The sequence below is a fragment of the Spodoptera frugiperda genome, chromosome 18 (assembly GCF_023101765.2).
Source record: "Spodoptera frugiperda isolate SF20-4 chromosome 18, AGI-APGP_CSIRO_Sfru_2.0, whole genome shotgun sequence".
Taxonomy (NCBI): domain Eukaryota; kingdom Metazoa; phylum Arthropoda; class Insecta; order Lepidoptera; family Noctuidae; genus Spodoptera; species Spodoptera frugiperda.
In genome coordinates this window covers 87,045-103,476 of record NC_064229.1, presented here as the reverse complement: position 1 = coordinate 103,476, position 16,432 = coordinate 87,045, and the positions used below count along the sequence as shown (strand labels likewise).

At 34.9% G+C, this 16,432-nt stretch overlaps 1 protein-coding gene across 1 annotated transcript in view; it reads left to right on the top strand.

The window, feature by feature from the left end:
* The window catches only part of LOC118277763 (atrial natriuretic peptide receptor 1), a 145,786-nt gene that overhangs the window by 87,996 nt on the left and 41,358 nt on the right, over positions 1 to 16,432 (top strand). Inside the window, exons 4-8 of the mRNA XM_035596670.2 lie at positions 437 to 656; positions 6,211 to 6,325; positions 6,817 to 6,964; positions 8,418 to 8,616; positions 10,532 to 10,623. Coding sequence (XP_035452563.2) covers positions 437 to 656; positions 6,211 to 6,325; positions 6,817 to 6,964; positions 8,418 to 8,616; positions 10,532 to 10,623 — 774 coding nt within the window. The remainder of the gene's footprint in view (positions 1 to 436; positions 657 to 6,210; positions 6,326 to 6,816; positions 6,965 to 8,417; positions 8,617 to 10,531; positions 10,624 to 16,432) is intronic.

The following is a 16,432-nucleotide window of genomic DNA, read 5'->3' as shown; positions in this document are numbered from 1 at the left end:
TGTGTGTCTGTTACAGCTTAATTTATTTCTTTGTATTGTTTTATTTTTAAATATAGACAACCATTCTATTGAGTGTTATAAAATAAAATGCTTGGTCTGTGATCTGTCTTTTGTTTTTTATTTCTTTTTTGTAAATTTTTTTTTTGGCGTTTCGTTTTGCATTTTCGATTTAAGTAGTTTTGAACTTGACATATTATGAGGACAATGTCATCAAACTGTAAAAAAACTGGATTCCGTAAAATGGGGTGAATAGGGATCGAGAGGTGAATAGGGACAGAAGAGGGGTGAATAGGTATAGGGAAATTCTTCATAGTATCTATTCACCCCTCTTCTGTCCCTATTCACCTCTCGATCCCTATTCACCCCGTTTTACTGTTCTTATATTAAATTCTTTTTTAATTATAGGTCTATAATATATTTTTTTGTATTGTTTCAGGAATTCAAGTGGCGTCGCCTAAGCATGCTTTACCACAACTATGATCCGGCTTCAGGAAAAGGGAATAGTCCTTGTTTCATGACCTTAAGCGCTGTCGTCACCGTTTTAAAGAAGAATAATAAAGGGGACAACATAGCAACCACCATACCTTTCGATGAAAGTAACATTACTACCACAAAGATAAAAGAATTGCTACACAAACTATCTAAACACAGCAGAAGTAAGTATCGGTAAAATTTTGAAACTAACCCAAAAAGATTTGAAAATTAATTGTAAATAAAAATTCTGCAACAAAATGTCTTGAATTGATTTTTTTAAGAATCATTTTCTTTTTTAACCTGGTGATGGTTTGTTATTTTATGTAAATAAATAATTTTAAGTGGGGGTACAGGATATAATAAAACTTAGCTGTTATTACCAAAGGTTTGTACATTTTTTCTATTGTATTATTTTCTATTTAGTATTTTTCGCATAATGTATTGAATTACGAGAAAACAACGCATGAAACGAGGTTTGACAGAAATCACCCATCGCGGTTTTAATACAAGAACAAAAATGGAATACCTACTATTTATTAAAACAAAATAATAATTATATTTTTTACAACTGGCTTAAAACGAAATCCGATTTTCAAAGTTCTATAAAACAATTGAATAGATGTGTAGAAGCATCTATTCCAGGTAAAAGCAAATGCTGGGTCGTTAATGTAATCTTCTTACTATCGTTTATACCCAAGAGTTGTCTGCTATTAGGCTGACCGCAAAGGCGACAACCAAACTATAACATTCGGGTGCCGACTTCGTATCTAGATACTTTAAATCATTCGCTAGCTAAGGATAACTTATAACTTAACACAAAGTCTATTTATACTTCTCCAGTAGACATAAGACAGTCTATCAATCATACATGATATTTCAGACATTTTCTTATGACTTAGCACCACATTAGTTTCTATAAAAATTCAAAGATTTGAATGAATTAACCTCATTTACATTTATATTAAAAATATTTATATTAAAGCTGATTCAGGTTTGATTTTACAGTACTAGGTGAATTATTTGATGTAGGTTTTGTTTTATTAACCTTTCTTGAAATACACACCTACACAATGAATGACGCATTTGAACCAATCTTAGTAGGTAGATAATATAAAGGGCTACCTATATTAATCCCTTGTAATTATATTTTAAACTTCATTCATGATTATGAGTCTGAAAAAGTTGAATAAATCATCGACAATAATAATTAAGTTTGCTTTTCCACCAGGGATGTGCTGTGTTACGTTGCTGTAGATACATTTGGCTTCCATCAATCATATTCATTGGTACACATAGCACGGCTCTTGTGGAAACGAATTCAAATAAGATATGATATTTATATGCTATGGATGTGTGTTATAGACGATCGCGTGTGCTATGGGCGGCAACGCATCTTTATGGCACATCTTACTCGCACTGCTACATAGCTTAGTACCAGTGGAAACGGTCACATAATTGTAGTTTCACAGCTTAGCTATTACATCCTCGCAGCATAGCTACGTAGCACATCTCTGGTAGAAAAGTACCCTTAGGTACACGTTGATCGCCGTGGGGTGTAGGTACCCCATACGTTACAATGAGTAAAATCGATGTTTATTATTTGAATAATGCTAGTAATCACGTAGTATATTTTATGATGTATGTCTTTAACCTTATGGTTGTAGATAGTAGTCGTTGTATGCTTGACTATATACTGAAATAGCTGACAGTATATTACGTGAAGTTTCCACACAGGAAAGGTTATTACTAGGGGCTACAGTTTAATGTGAATTATGCTAGACATTATTTGGACGTAAGCGCTAATTGTGGGTATGATATTAAAGCCTTGTTTATGAAATTACTTTAACTACCGCTATAGTTATGGCATTTAATTACTGAATATAATTTATTTTTTTAAACATACAACATTACAGCGTAAGCTATTACGTTATACTGTTAAGTACGTACTTAACAAACAAAAAATGAAACTAATGAGGTAAGAAAACTCTAGAAATAAAAAGTATATAATTCTAAACTTTTTAACGTTACACATCATAAACAAATCTTAAAAAAAAAGTGGACCACACAAAGAGTTGTTCCGAGCGGGAATCGAGCCCGCTACTCGTTGCACGGCAGCCGATTGCCCAGCCACCGCGTTAATCACGCAGTCGATACGATCTCAGCCCATCCTGATCTACGACCAGTCACCGAGGCATAACAGTAGAAGTTCCTATTCGAGCTGATAATCATGATGATCATGAAGTAAATTAGCTATTTTAATGCGCGAAAATCATTTAATTACTTCTCTTACTGACTGAAAACCACCCCGTTCTTACTCCTGCTTTTCGAGCCGGAGCCCCGGTTAATCCGCTTGGTAGCCCGCACCTCCGGATCAGGTTTGATGGCTCTTTGAGACACGCGCGGAACATGACCCGCTGTACTGGTCTGGTTCTGGTCAGGCGGCGAGGAACACTAGTTCGCCGTCCACAGACCCGACTTACGGTGGCCGGAGAACGTCGCGCGATTCCTGACGCCCGAGTGTCTCACGACAGCTTGGGGAACATAACTAGCTATTCTCATCATAGTGCACCTTTTCATTCAGAATTATAGACAATTCATCATAATTATTTGACGTGAAATCCTTTCATTCTATTGTGTGATGACCCTTACTCCACCAATCTTCATTTATTCTTGCCACCTGGTTCCCCTTATTTGCATCGACACCGGCAGATACTCGATATGCTACTATTTGAATTTTAAATCTCCCTGCAGCACGTGTATCGCAGGTTTGAAGTAGCTCTGGTATGCAATTTCTAAGGTTATTTGATATGGCTGACTGTGTAGTCTTTTAAGTAAAGCGGTATGCAAGTACCTAAGAAAATTAAGATTGAATCAGCACAGCCATTGGGCAACCAATTAACTTAGTATGTAACCTATCATCAAGTCCTTACAAAAGTTATAACTTCGCTAAATTCCTTGATAGCTGTACCTACATCTCTAACGTCCCAATGCTCAAACGCCACTCAATTTTAAGACGCTCTCAACAATAGTTCTGTTTCTACAAATTCTTTATAAAAGATAGAGATAGCACAATATTTAAGTACAACTTAAAATTGAGTAGCGTTTCAGTATTTGGGCGTTAAGCTTTGATTTTTAGATACAAAATATTAACTTTAAACAATAGAACAGAATCACTAAGATACTAAATAACTAAACAAAGGAACTATTCTTGGAATTTCATTTAACATTATTATATCAGAATAGAATTTTGATGAAATATTAAAAAAAGAATCAAAATCAAAAAATATTCATGGAATCAGAGCAAGATTTTGAACAAAACTAATTGTTAACAATTTACCCTAAAGCGATATTCATATTTCAAACCCAAATTGTGTAATTTTATTCTGCTAAAACATGGAACATAATCTAATATTTTCCATAAATGAAACCAGACATGACCAAAACAATTTTTTATTAGTTACCTATATGTATAAACAGGCAGTTATTTAGTATACCTTACCAATTGATTGGGTTATAATATAAGGGGGTATTCGTCATCATCATCTTCATCATTTGTATAGATTTATCCTCAGTCACGCTCACACCACACAGGCTGAACCCAGTAAGTCTGATGCCCGCCCAACCAATGGGTCATTGGATGATTTTCCCCCTTTACAGAAGTGTGATGAAGTTTTGAAGATTATAAGCCTACCTAAAAGATAAAATCGTAAAATTATGTTTTTTAAATTGTTATTGTGTTTGTCAGAATCAATTTATATATCTTTACCGGCGAAAAGGAACTTAGGGTTCTTAATTATATACTCTAAAAAGATGTCATCTTGTCACAGATTCTTCTTTTATATACTAGCTACCTCCACGCAATTTTACCCGCTCTGCTGGGCTCCTATCGGTTGTAGCGTAATGTTTTATAGCCTAAAGCCTCCTTCGATAAATGCACTATCCAACACAAAACAATTATGCAAATCGGACCAGTAATTCCGGAGATTAGCACCTTCAAAGAAACAAACAAATCCTTCAGCTTTATATAAAATGTTTAGATTACCATTATTTTACTTCTGTAATAGACGATGTTATATTAATTTATGTACCAAAATAATACTTGCATTTAATAATCCATTTAACGATTTGTTAATGTTAAGCAGCTACAAATTTTAACCACTTTGATGTGTTCACACACAACGTTGTAAAATATAATTGGTTTAAGATCAAAGATGGTGTTTTGATCCGTGAATTCAGAAGCAAATTATTTATAATCATGTGTAATATGTGTAAAATTAACGATTTAAAATTATAGCTTGTAATATATTTTTGAACTGTGTTAATAGTTTCAACTGATTACAAGAACGTTGTTTGATATTAATTTCAAATTACCATCTTGTTTAGCTTTGATTTAAAGGGTTTTGAGTGCCTGGGAATATTGAGCAATTCTTACTATGTTGTGAACGCTTTTTATTCATGAAAAATAAGTTACCATTCTCCGCTTAAAACATTACCTTATCTATCAGTAGAAAGTCACGAGCGTTTGATAATAATAATAATCATGAACAGCACTTTATAAGATATTTTAAAAGCATCTGCATCGGCTTTAATGTGAGGTAGTGTTGTGTTTAAAGATTACAATAGTAAATATTAATGATTGATGATGAGTATTTTTTTTTTCATACAAAAACGTCTACATGTGTTGTTATGAAAGAGCTATCTCTATCACTGTCTCTGTAGCTTCGATAATGAAAATAATTTATAGCAATTAAACGACGCATCGTATTTGTGAAACGTTATGTAAAGTTGAGTCAATGTTTATTTAACTTCTTTATGTTCTCTGAATTTCTGAATTAACTGTCCGGGGTGCGAAATTTTTTAACTATTGTAATCTTCAAATACAACATTATCTCCCATTAAAGCCGTGGTAGATAATTTTAGAACACCTAATATTTATAAATAGAGTTAAAAATATATATACAAAAACAGATATACAAAAACACTTTGAAGATGAAATTAAAAATAAAGCAACGTTAAAAATAACTTAACCTTCCTTTGCAAATTTCAAAGAACATTCCGGACGGAACATTAAATAAATAATTCGATAAACTGTAATTTTGTACTAGTAGCGAGGCTCGGAAGAAATTATAGGGATACCAAATGTTAAATTGCGTAGCCGACACCGGGTAGTTTATGGTTCAGGCCTTTAGAACGCGGTAGCAATAGAAAGAAGAATTTTCCAATTATTTGCTTTGTAAAATAGTAATAAACATTATTTTCTGGCGTTGTACGTAAATATACGTCAACTTGAGTTTTTTTTATATTAAGATGACGATTAATTTGTATATTTTTGCGCTGGTTTCAGTGCTAGCACCGTGGATTTATCTTTGACAGATTTTTGTCAAAGTCTTAACTAAAGTTCTCTTGTAATTTTTCACTAAGAATTAATTCGGTTTTTATCTATTTCTGTGAATAATAAATACCCTTTGGAATAAAGTAACCTATTACATTAAATAGGTTTTCTATTCTATGAACAGTGTAAAATGTATGTAGTCTTTTCGACATTCTAATATGATTGTTTGTAATAAATAAATACCCTTTGGAATATCTAGCTATTTCAAATATTGACGTGTAAAAGTGTTATTTTGTAACCTACTCGCAGAAATATCATTTATCAATAAAGTTACCTATAAATTAAGTAGGTTTATATTCTATATAACAGTCTTTTCGACATCCTAATATGATTGTTTGTTACAGTTGTGGTAGTGTGTGCGAACCCGAGCACGGTTCGTGAGATAATGTTGGCAGCGGACGATCTGAACATGGTGTCATCTGGCGAGTACGTGTTCTTCAACATCGAGCTGTTTTCTAAGTAAGTACTAAGGCATATTTAGTGTATACTTATATAATCTTTTGTGAGTGAATACCTACGCAAAATCTGGCTTTAATTTTTCATAAACTTTGCTCTAAACATAGGTTTTTCTTCTAATCAGACGTAATGTAGACACTATGAATTTATGAAAAAGTATTAACTTAATAAATTTTATGTAACACTCACTTAGTACAAGTCGTCTCAAGTAAGCCATGAACGATAAAGGTCCCCTGCATGCCAAGCCTATTGTATTATCCTAAATCAAAGTCAAAGTCAAAGCGTTTATTGCAACTAAGTTTACAGATGATGGTTACAGAATTATTATAGTGCTTACGACTTAGTGGTCTTTTACAAACATTGCAATCGCAAGAATACAATTAATTTTTACCAAATTCAAATCTAAAATCAGTTCTTTGTCCCTCATTTTCACATTAGGATACAAAATCGTCATTTTCAATATGCTATCAAACTAAACATAATCATTTCCGCAGCCTCGCCTCAGCATCATCAAAAGAGCCGTGGAAAGTGGAAGGTGACACTGAGGAACGGAATGAGAAAGCCAGGAGAGCATACAGTGCTGTGCTGACAGTCACCAGCCCTGCACCAGAGAAGGAAGAGTATCTTGCGTTCTCTGATCAGGTAAGACTTAAGTTAATTTCATAAAACTTAACATCATCTATACTAATATTATAAAGCTGAAGAGTTTGTTTGTTTGATTGTTTGAACGCGCTAATCTCCGGAACTACTGGTCCGAATTAAATAATTATTTTTGTGTTGGATAGTGTATTTATTGAGAAAGGCTATAGGCTATAAAACATCACGCTATGACCAATAGGAGCCAAGCAGAGCGGGTGAAACCGCGCGGAAGTAGCTAGTACCTTATATAGGGTGACTAGTAATTAGTGAAGGATATTTAAACACGTAATTGTACTCATGATTACAAACAACTTTTTTAAATAAACCTTGTTTTGTTTACTCATTAGTTTTTAATAACAAAATGAAGTAAGTCGTCGAACCATTAATAGTTCCAAAATATGTACCTACTTAGTTACTAGTCTTCCGATAACGCGGGCTCTGGCGCCTCGCTGGAAACAGCTGATCATGCAAAAGCACGTAAGCGCGATATTTTATTATTGTGATAAAAATAAAACTAATGAGTGTACATAAAAGTTTTCTTAGGAAAAGTTGTTTGTAAGCATGAGTGCAATCAAGTGTTTAAATTAATATTCTTTACTAATTACCAGTCACTCTATATAATCTTTTAAGGGTCACGTAGAGGTGAACATTTAGACTCCATGCGAGAAATTTCGAAAAAGCTAATTAATTAATTCCAGTTATAATTTACGTATCTCGGCAATCAAACCCCTATAAAACTATTAGACCCCTTGCTTTGCAGTTGCGCTTGTTTTGCCAACGAGGCCGCTACCTTAATGCAAAGTAATATACAGTTCTAGAGTTAATTCCCAAATCAAGCTTTGGTCTTAATTATTCTTAGATCAACACAACACGGCCACAAAAACATTTATTTTCTCTCAGCAAGTCAACCAAAATGAGACAAGGATTAAACGTGACGATTAATGATATGGGCAGAGGTCTTATATGAGCAGAGATCCAACAGTCAACCTTTGGGTGGACGGTAATATATGTAGTAGACATTTAATGAACAGATGTTGGGTAATGATCCGTTCATAAAATAGATGTATGACCGCACATAGTATGCGATGACTTATCAGTTTATTACTTTGTTTTGCTTGTTTAAACATGATTTTATCCTGCTAGGGATGGGTAAAATATTAACATGAATGTTAACTTTGATAAGATCATCAAGTGAATGGAAAATGACTGCCTCGTTGGTTGAGTAGGCGCTAGTGCTATTACCGGGCAAGAGAACTTGAGAGTGGTGAGGGTTCGAATCCCGCTTCAAAAGGTTTTACGCTTTTAAAGGATTTTATTAAATTATAGTATAGGTAAATAATCTGGTAGTTAATATCTGCCTTTCAATTAGAATTTCATTATTTTTAAATGAGGCAAAATCCCTACTAAGGACAAAGGTACCTAACGCTTACTACTAATCAAAACACATTATCTACAGGTGAAAGTATTGGCCGCTACGAAGTACAACTACACGTTTGGTAAAGGCGAAGTGGTATCTACGTTCGTAGCAGCGTTCTACGACGCGGTGCTCCTCTATGCACTCGCGCTCAACGATACGCTACGAGATGTCGAAGACCCGAGAGGACCACTAGATGGCGCTGCCGTGATTAGGAAAATGTGGAATAGAACTTTTCAAGGTAAGCTTTGATAATTGAATTTATCGATTGGTTTTTTTTTATGAGAATAGACGGTAAAAGAGTTGACGGATCACCTGATGGTTAACAATTGCCGCCGCTCATAGGCACTTGAAACACCAGAGGCGTTACAAGTATGTTACCGGCCTTTTGGAGTAGTTAGAAATTTGAGATTTTTTGGGGATTGGGGATATTTGGGAGGGGGTAATCGAGCCTCCGGTGATGTCACTCACATGATGAAACACAACGCAAACGTTGTTTAACATCAGTTTTCTGTGAGGCTGTAGTATCACTTTGGGCGAGCCGGTCCATTCGTGCCGAATCATGGCTCTCCCACTAAGAACTTTGCAATTTTAAAGATTTGTCAAAAGTCGTTTTCAAATCGATCGATAATTTATTCATTCAGGCAGGCATTCAATTTTATATTATGTAAACAAAGATAGAGACAAACAGACCAACTAATAACACTCCTCTTTATGCATACGCATAAAGGCTATAAAAATACATTTTATTATCCGAAACAAAAACTTGAGTGACTTTTTAAACCCATTCCTTAAAAAGTTATTCTGTTACCCTAGTCACATTATGTAAGCCGTAGTCACATTGGCCCTCGTTACCTACAAGAAATCAGGGGCGGAACGTAACTGTCATCCTGCAAGAAAGTTGTGTACCAACTTCTAAACTACCGTGGAAAGTTAACTAATGTATGAAACGGCAGTTTGTAAGGTAGAACTTGTGTAGGTAACAATTAGACGTTAGGATCTTGAAAACTTTTCTATTGTTATGTTATGTAAAACAACAATATTAATTCGACTCATGTTCCTAAGTAGATGTTGTTGCTGTAATTTTATCTTCGGTTACTAAAGTTAATGTGGTTCGATTACATTTTGAAAATTATGTCAATCACATTCAAGAAAATAGAGTATACATTTTTAAAAGGCACCTGTAATTGCTCTGGTGTTGCGTGTGCACATGGGCGGCGCTGATTGCTTACTATAATATAAAGAAAATTATGTTACCTTCAAAAATTATATTGCTGTGCCCAACAGGATCTACATTGCGTTCTAATTATATTAACCACCTGTCTTTCATGTGGAAAGCAATAAAGAATTGAGTATTGACTATTATACACTATGAGTAGAAAAAAATAATATCTAAATATGTGTTGGTCAGTATTTAAATTTTTATCGAAATCTACAACACTATTAAATGAAGATAACAAATCAAATCTCATTTACGCACATTTGTCTTGAAATCTGACCAGCCAATACCTACTTAATATTGGTACAATAGATTCGACTTCGTATAACATTTTCGTATGAATATACGATATCACTAATTGTGCACCCTAAGGGGATCGACACAAATATTCTTTTTGCACATCGATTACCAATTATATTATTAGTTCGTTGTAACAAGAGACAAGGCAATTAACCTTTTTGGATGATGGTATGTCAATGATCGAGAGTCCATATTTCTCTGCCCTAAAGGCATCCACAAGCGTTGTTACGACACGTGTAACTGTAACAGGAAAATCTCAAATTTCCAAGAAAATATAAACTTTTTTGGTATCGCAATGCACAAGTCTTTTTGATGAGTGTGGGAGAGCCATGCTTTGGCACGAATGGACTGGCTCGACCGGAGTGATACGACGGCCTCACCGAAAACCGACGTGAAAATAACGCTTGCATTGTGTGAGTGAGGTTATTGGAGGCCCCTTCCCAATCCCCGATTCCCCAACAACCCTTAAATTCCTAACCCCCAAAAGGCCGGCAACGCACTTGTAACGCCACTGGTGTTTCAAGTGCCCATGGGCTATTGCATACCATCAGGTGATACGTCAGCTCGAATACTGCCGTGTTCCATAAAAAAATGAGTAGGTATTTCATTATTTTACAATTGTGTGTTCTTTTGCCAGGAATTACTGGAGAGGTGGTCATCGATTCGAATGGGGATCGTGTGGCGTCTTATTCTCTACTGGACATGAATCCTAATACCAGTCAGTTTCAGGTTAGTACCCACTTTAACATATTATAGGGTTAATTGTCATATAGCAGCATATAGAGTGTAAAATGATAACCATAAAATATACTTTCCACCAAATTATGTCTTGTGATTTAGTTCTGTTCAGAAAATTAATAAAAACAGGTAGGATTTACTAAAATAACGCTAAAAAGTGTCTCCTTGAACTATTCAATGGAAAATATGGACAAAACGTAATAGCATGTATTTTGCGCTTCTGTTTATCTACGTAGAAACACTAACTGCCGTACTCAGAGACATTGAATGATTACTTAAACTATTCCTTAGTAACGATTTTGTTCCGAAAACAATTGCTAAGGAACCAGTTCTTAACAATTGTTTTCTGACCGCCGTACTCAGCGATTGTTTTCGGAACGAAATCGTTACTAAGGGATAGTGTAAGTAATCATTAAATGTTTCTGAGTGTGGCAGTGAGTCATTTAATGTTTAGTAACTATTAAATGACACAGAGCACGGCGGTAAGTTAGTAAAGAGGCCACATAAAATGCTCAATAACATGGACAATAATAACTTAATTCATATTTTAGATGGAAGGTCATCTGCCCAGCACCCTAAAGTTGACAAATAGCCATTTCATATCTCCGCCATGCCGTCACGAGTTTATGTGTGTATGTGACTTGTATGCCAAGTGACATAGAAAGTACACAGAAGTTAAGCTCAGTGATGCGTCTCGGTTGCTAATGAATAGATTTCATGCATTTAAATTTTGCTAGATAAATTAATTTTATTGAACTAGATTATATTTGCATTTTTATAGTATACTTTCCGGCTACTTACTAATGTATAATTTTATGCGAAATGTGTAATGAATAGTGTTTTTTTAAGGAGGGAATATCATCCAATGACTTTTACTGGTTTGAACAGGTGAGAGGAAGTGTCAAACACTTACTGACTAAAAATCACCCCGTTCCTACCTCTGCTTTTCGAGCCGGACCTCCAGTAAACCCGCTAGGTAGTCCGCACCTTTTGCAACAGTGTGTGATTCCTAAACTTAGAAACAGAAGAACTCTTCAATTAGATTAGATGATCAGGCCTAGCGGGCTGTTACCTAATAGTTTGACTTTGAGAAGTTTTCTTATACAAAACTTTGCTTGCACGATTTAGGAGACTTAGTAGACTAGCTCCATCTGCTGGATTTTTCTTGAACTTGTCTTCAATGTATGTCAAAATTCGCTATTTTATTTTTCGCTGGTGACATCCGCGTGGTTTTACCCGATCTGCTCAGCTCCTGTTGATCCCAATGTGATGCTATGTAGCATATAACTTTTTCAAAAATGGACTATCCAATACTAAAAGAATAAATAAAATCGAACCAGTAATTTCGGTGATTAGCACGTTCAAATAAACAAAGTCATCGGCATTATATATTATTAGTATCAGTACATATATAATATATCCTGGCATTTTACCTTTAGTATAGATTTATAAATTTACTATTTTCTAGAATATGATTTTTATTGTAATTCATTTATTTCTTTTACTTGGTTGTTACATTTTTAAATATTAAATTAAAAAGAAAAAAAAAATAAAACATTTAAAAATATAAAAAGCAGTAGCCCACCAGTAACGGGATAAATCCAAGCTACCGGTGGTCAGGGCTCAAGAGAGAGGAATTTCCGGACAATACGCGCCGTGTCCAGAAGTACTGCCTTCTGCATCAGGCTCTTGATCCAACCATCTAACGTTAGCCTACTCAGGTGTTGGTCGAGGCTTTTGGCTATAAGGCCATTGGCAGATACGACTATCGGCACAATGATTGCTGAATCTACATCCCACATGTCGACAACCTCATGAGCTATGAGGTTGTCGACATGATTTTTATTATTAATATGTTACATTATTCTAACTAATCTACAAATTTAAATAATTTTGTAAATGGAGTTATTCCTGTTATACTACTGTTTCATTCTCGCTTTGTATATTCATTTACAGGGGATGTCGGATCGTTGAAGGCACTCGTTGCCAGATTAAACTACAATGAATTAATTAATTTGGAACAAAATGGATAATTTTAAGCACTTGTTCGTCAAATTAAAATGTTATATTGTAGTAGGTAATCCATTATTTAACAAAAATGGTTATAACTAAAGCTATGAAAGGATTTGAAAAATATTACTGGATTTAAATCGTTTCCTTCTTTTATTATCTCTTATGCCACGTCTTCTTATCACAAACTTCACTTCTTGGGCCTGGTGCAGAAAGTATTGCCACTTTTGGAAACGACGTATGTTGTTCGGAGATTCGTTTCTCTTGAGCTCTTAGTACGAGTTTGCTTTACGTTTAAAGTAATCGAAACGAGAGCGCGTTGGGGGCTCTTGCCGAACGTGCTCTCGTTTCGATCTCGTTAAATGTTAAACAAACTTGTACTAAACCCTCTGTAGCTTGAATTTAACCAGTTACGCGTGGGCTACTGCTTATAATTTTTTTTTATTCTTCATTATTTAATTATGATTTTAATTACCCCTTTATTATAATTTCAAATTATTATTAACCAAAATTAAAATCCGGACCCATTTAATATCAGAACCCACGCTCCTAAAATTCCAAGAAATATTACGTTTCCCTTTTCCTAAGAAGGGCTTCTTATTAAGTCTATCGCCCAAGGACTGTTGCCAAGTAGTTTTCTATGGGAATTGATATTCTGAAAGAGATGGTTGCTGTGGATGAGTAAGGCCACCAATCCTATTCATTGGTACACTTTGCTTAGCACTGGTGAAAACGGACTCAACAAAGTTATTTTTTTTATATGGCAAGATGCGTGATATGCATGCGTGCTGTTGATGTGTGCTATGGGTAGCTTCCCTACTATCGACACATCGCATACTTGAGCTGCGCAACTTCCTCGTACAGCTATATAGCTTAGTATTAGTGGAAACGTTCGTATACTTTCACAACTTAGCTATTACATCTTCGCAGCATAGCTGCATAGCACATCTATATTGTCAAAGCACTAATGCAACCACCATAAGCCAAATAACGATAGCTGATCCAACCAAATCTTTTAATAATATAAAAGTAACCAATGTATACTTTATCTAAAGATACTACTGATCTCTCTAGGGTTGACCCCTTAACTTCGTTTTCGTAAAGTCAGCTCAATGTAGGTTTAATTTTAAACAGTTTTGTTAGGATCATGAAACCTCACGTAAAAAAGGTTTTCGCTTGTGTTAACTTAAGCCGGGATTGTGTTGTGGTTACGTTGAAGGAACTCAGTTAATGTAAAGCTCTGTTGAGAATTGAACGATTTAAGGATGGCCAAATAAGAGGGTTATGATATAATAAGAATGATGCTTACTTAAAAATTGGCAATAACAATCAATAATTGTGTTGTGAACATGATCGAAAAAGAGTAACCTATGGAGTTTCTTGCTCGTTCTTCTCCATATGAATGGAACACTACACTTTGGAACGAGGAAATAGCTTCACTAGACAACTGACCGTCAGGCAGACATTTTTTTTTAATATTGTAATAATATTAGCTTTGACTTTCAAAAGACTTAGGTCTATTATGAAATAAATATTTTTGACTTTGAATTTAACAATATTGTTCGTGTATCCTGCTAGTTTTATAGAAAAATAAATTAAACTGCCTCTTTAATCGAACGAAGCAAGGGATCTCAGGTCGTATATGATTTACGAGTCGGGCTAATTCATATTAAGAACTAGCTACATAATTATGTCTCACGACGCGACGTGATGTTGCACTCGGGAAATCTTCAAAAAAAAAAATTGCAACAATATCGGTATTATTGCCGGTTGCAGTCACAGTCTTTTTTTAAGGGAGGGAAGACCATCCAATGACTTCTATCGCCTTGGACGAGGCAAGAAGGAGTGTCAGATTCTTATTGACTAAAAACCACCACGTTCCTACTCCTACTTTTCGAGCCGGAGCCCCGGTAACACTTTAGGCAGTCCGCAGCCCCGGGGTAATCGCAGTGTGAGGTAGTATAAGTATATCGCAACTATTCGATAGATACTTTATACAAGTTTATGTGCAAATAATATAAAGTTATAAGTAACAAACCCACTTTTATAAAACGAAAGCGTGAGAGCGTGCCGATTTTTCTTAAAAGCATTTCAAATTCAATGCGTTTTGTGATTTGCTAATGCATTCACGGTAAGCAATAAAACATGAGAGGGGTTATACAATCCCTCCTTTATCGTATAGAGGTTAAAGAAGGAAGGTACTATGATATATAAAAATGAAAGAAGTTCATCATTCTTCTTTAGAATATTGTGATAAAATATGGAAATTTCGTTATTCAAGCTATTTAAAAACACAATGTAACTGCCGAGCAAGAGGGTGATGACTCTGCTCAGGTTGGGCCAAATAATTGTGCTATTTTAAAATTTCTCAGGTTCAGATAAAAACTGGCATTATATCAACGTGAGTTTTATCGGTCTTATGACTAGAGAAAAGTGAGCTTTATGTAATATAGGTACGGACAATCGTGAATCTTTGTCAAATATTTCAGGATATAAAGGATGAGATCTTAAGAAATCTGCTTTATCAGAAAAAGGGATGTCCCATTTATTTATTTTCTTTTTTCTAAAAGAGACGTTGCCTACACTAAGATTTTCTCCTGTGTCGTGGGTGCGTTTATAAACATACAATTTCACATACCGTAATAACAATTTGTAGATTGTACATTATACAGTGGCATTACGTGTTGAAATGTGCAACTCTGGCTACTATTCAGGGATAAAAGGCGTGACGGAAAAAATAAATAAAAGAATAAAAATAAAGAGTTGCTTCGTACTGGAATGGAAACTGCGACACGTTACATGACAGCTAGTCTTCCAGCCACCGCGCCAACTTTGCAGTCATATGACTTTAAGTAGTAACTTGGAAAATTAAGCACATCTGTCTCTCTCTCTCTCTCTGAAATGCGAAGTCGGATGTAGATTAAATACAATTTAGCGTTTCGTTTCATTTTATCTTGGTTTTCGGCTGTATTTATTAGTCCAATAAGCGCAATTCCGCATTCCTTCCTTAGTCATTTTGTTTCTGTTGTGTAATGAAATTGTATGGCTTTTTGTATTTACCTAAGTATTCAATAAACAGTTATTTAAAATTGCCATGGTATATACATACTTTTGTAATTATGTGTATGTGAACATGTATGTTTGTAAACGCACCCACGACACAGGAGAAAATCCTAGTGTCGGGCAACGTTTTTTAAAAAAAAGAAGTAAAGAAGAAAAAAAAAAGAAGAAATTGTGGTCTTAGCTTAAAATTTTCTACTGGGTCATGTTAGTGCATTTCACATACCACATCCATACCTGGAATAACCATTTGTGTTGAGAGTTGTTCCCTGTAGGAATCGAACCTGCGTCGCATTGCGTAGCATCTGGTTGGCCAGCCACTACGCTAATCTTTTTATTCGTGTAGCAAATATGATATATAATTATGTACTTACCTTTTATTTTATTCCTCTTTATCGCTCCATCCGTAACAAAGCGTATGTGGTCTCATTGAGGCTTCCTTGACAGAGTTCTGTGGCAAACCCGGCTTTCCTCTTAATTTCCTTTCATCTCTTTATTAAGTCAACTATTAATTGAGTTAGATTAGAGTTCACTTGTGCAACTCTGAGAAAATATTCGATTCCACTTTATACTAGGTATTTTATAACTTCGTACTTTATTAAGTAGTAGTACCATTCTAGACCTTGTTCTACTACTAAGAATTTTAAAAGCCTGGCATCAAAGCATTTTTACTAATCTGTTGTGTTTAGAGCCATTAAACAAACGAAGCAATAATTAAACTTTAAACAAA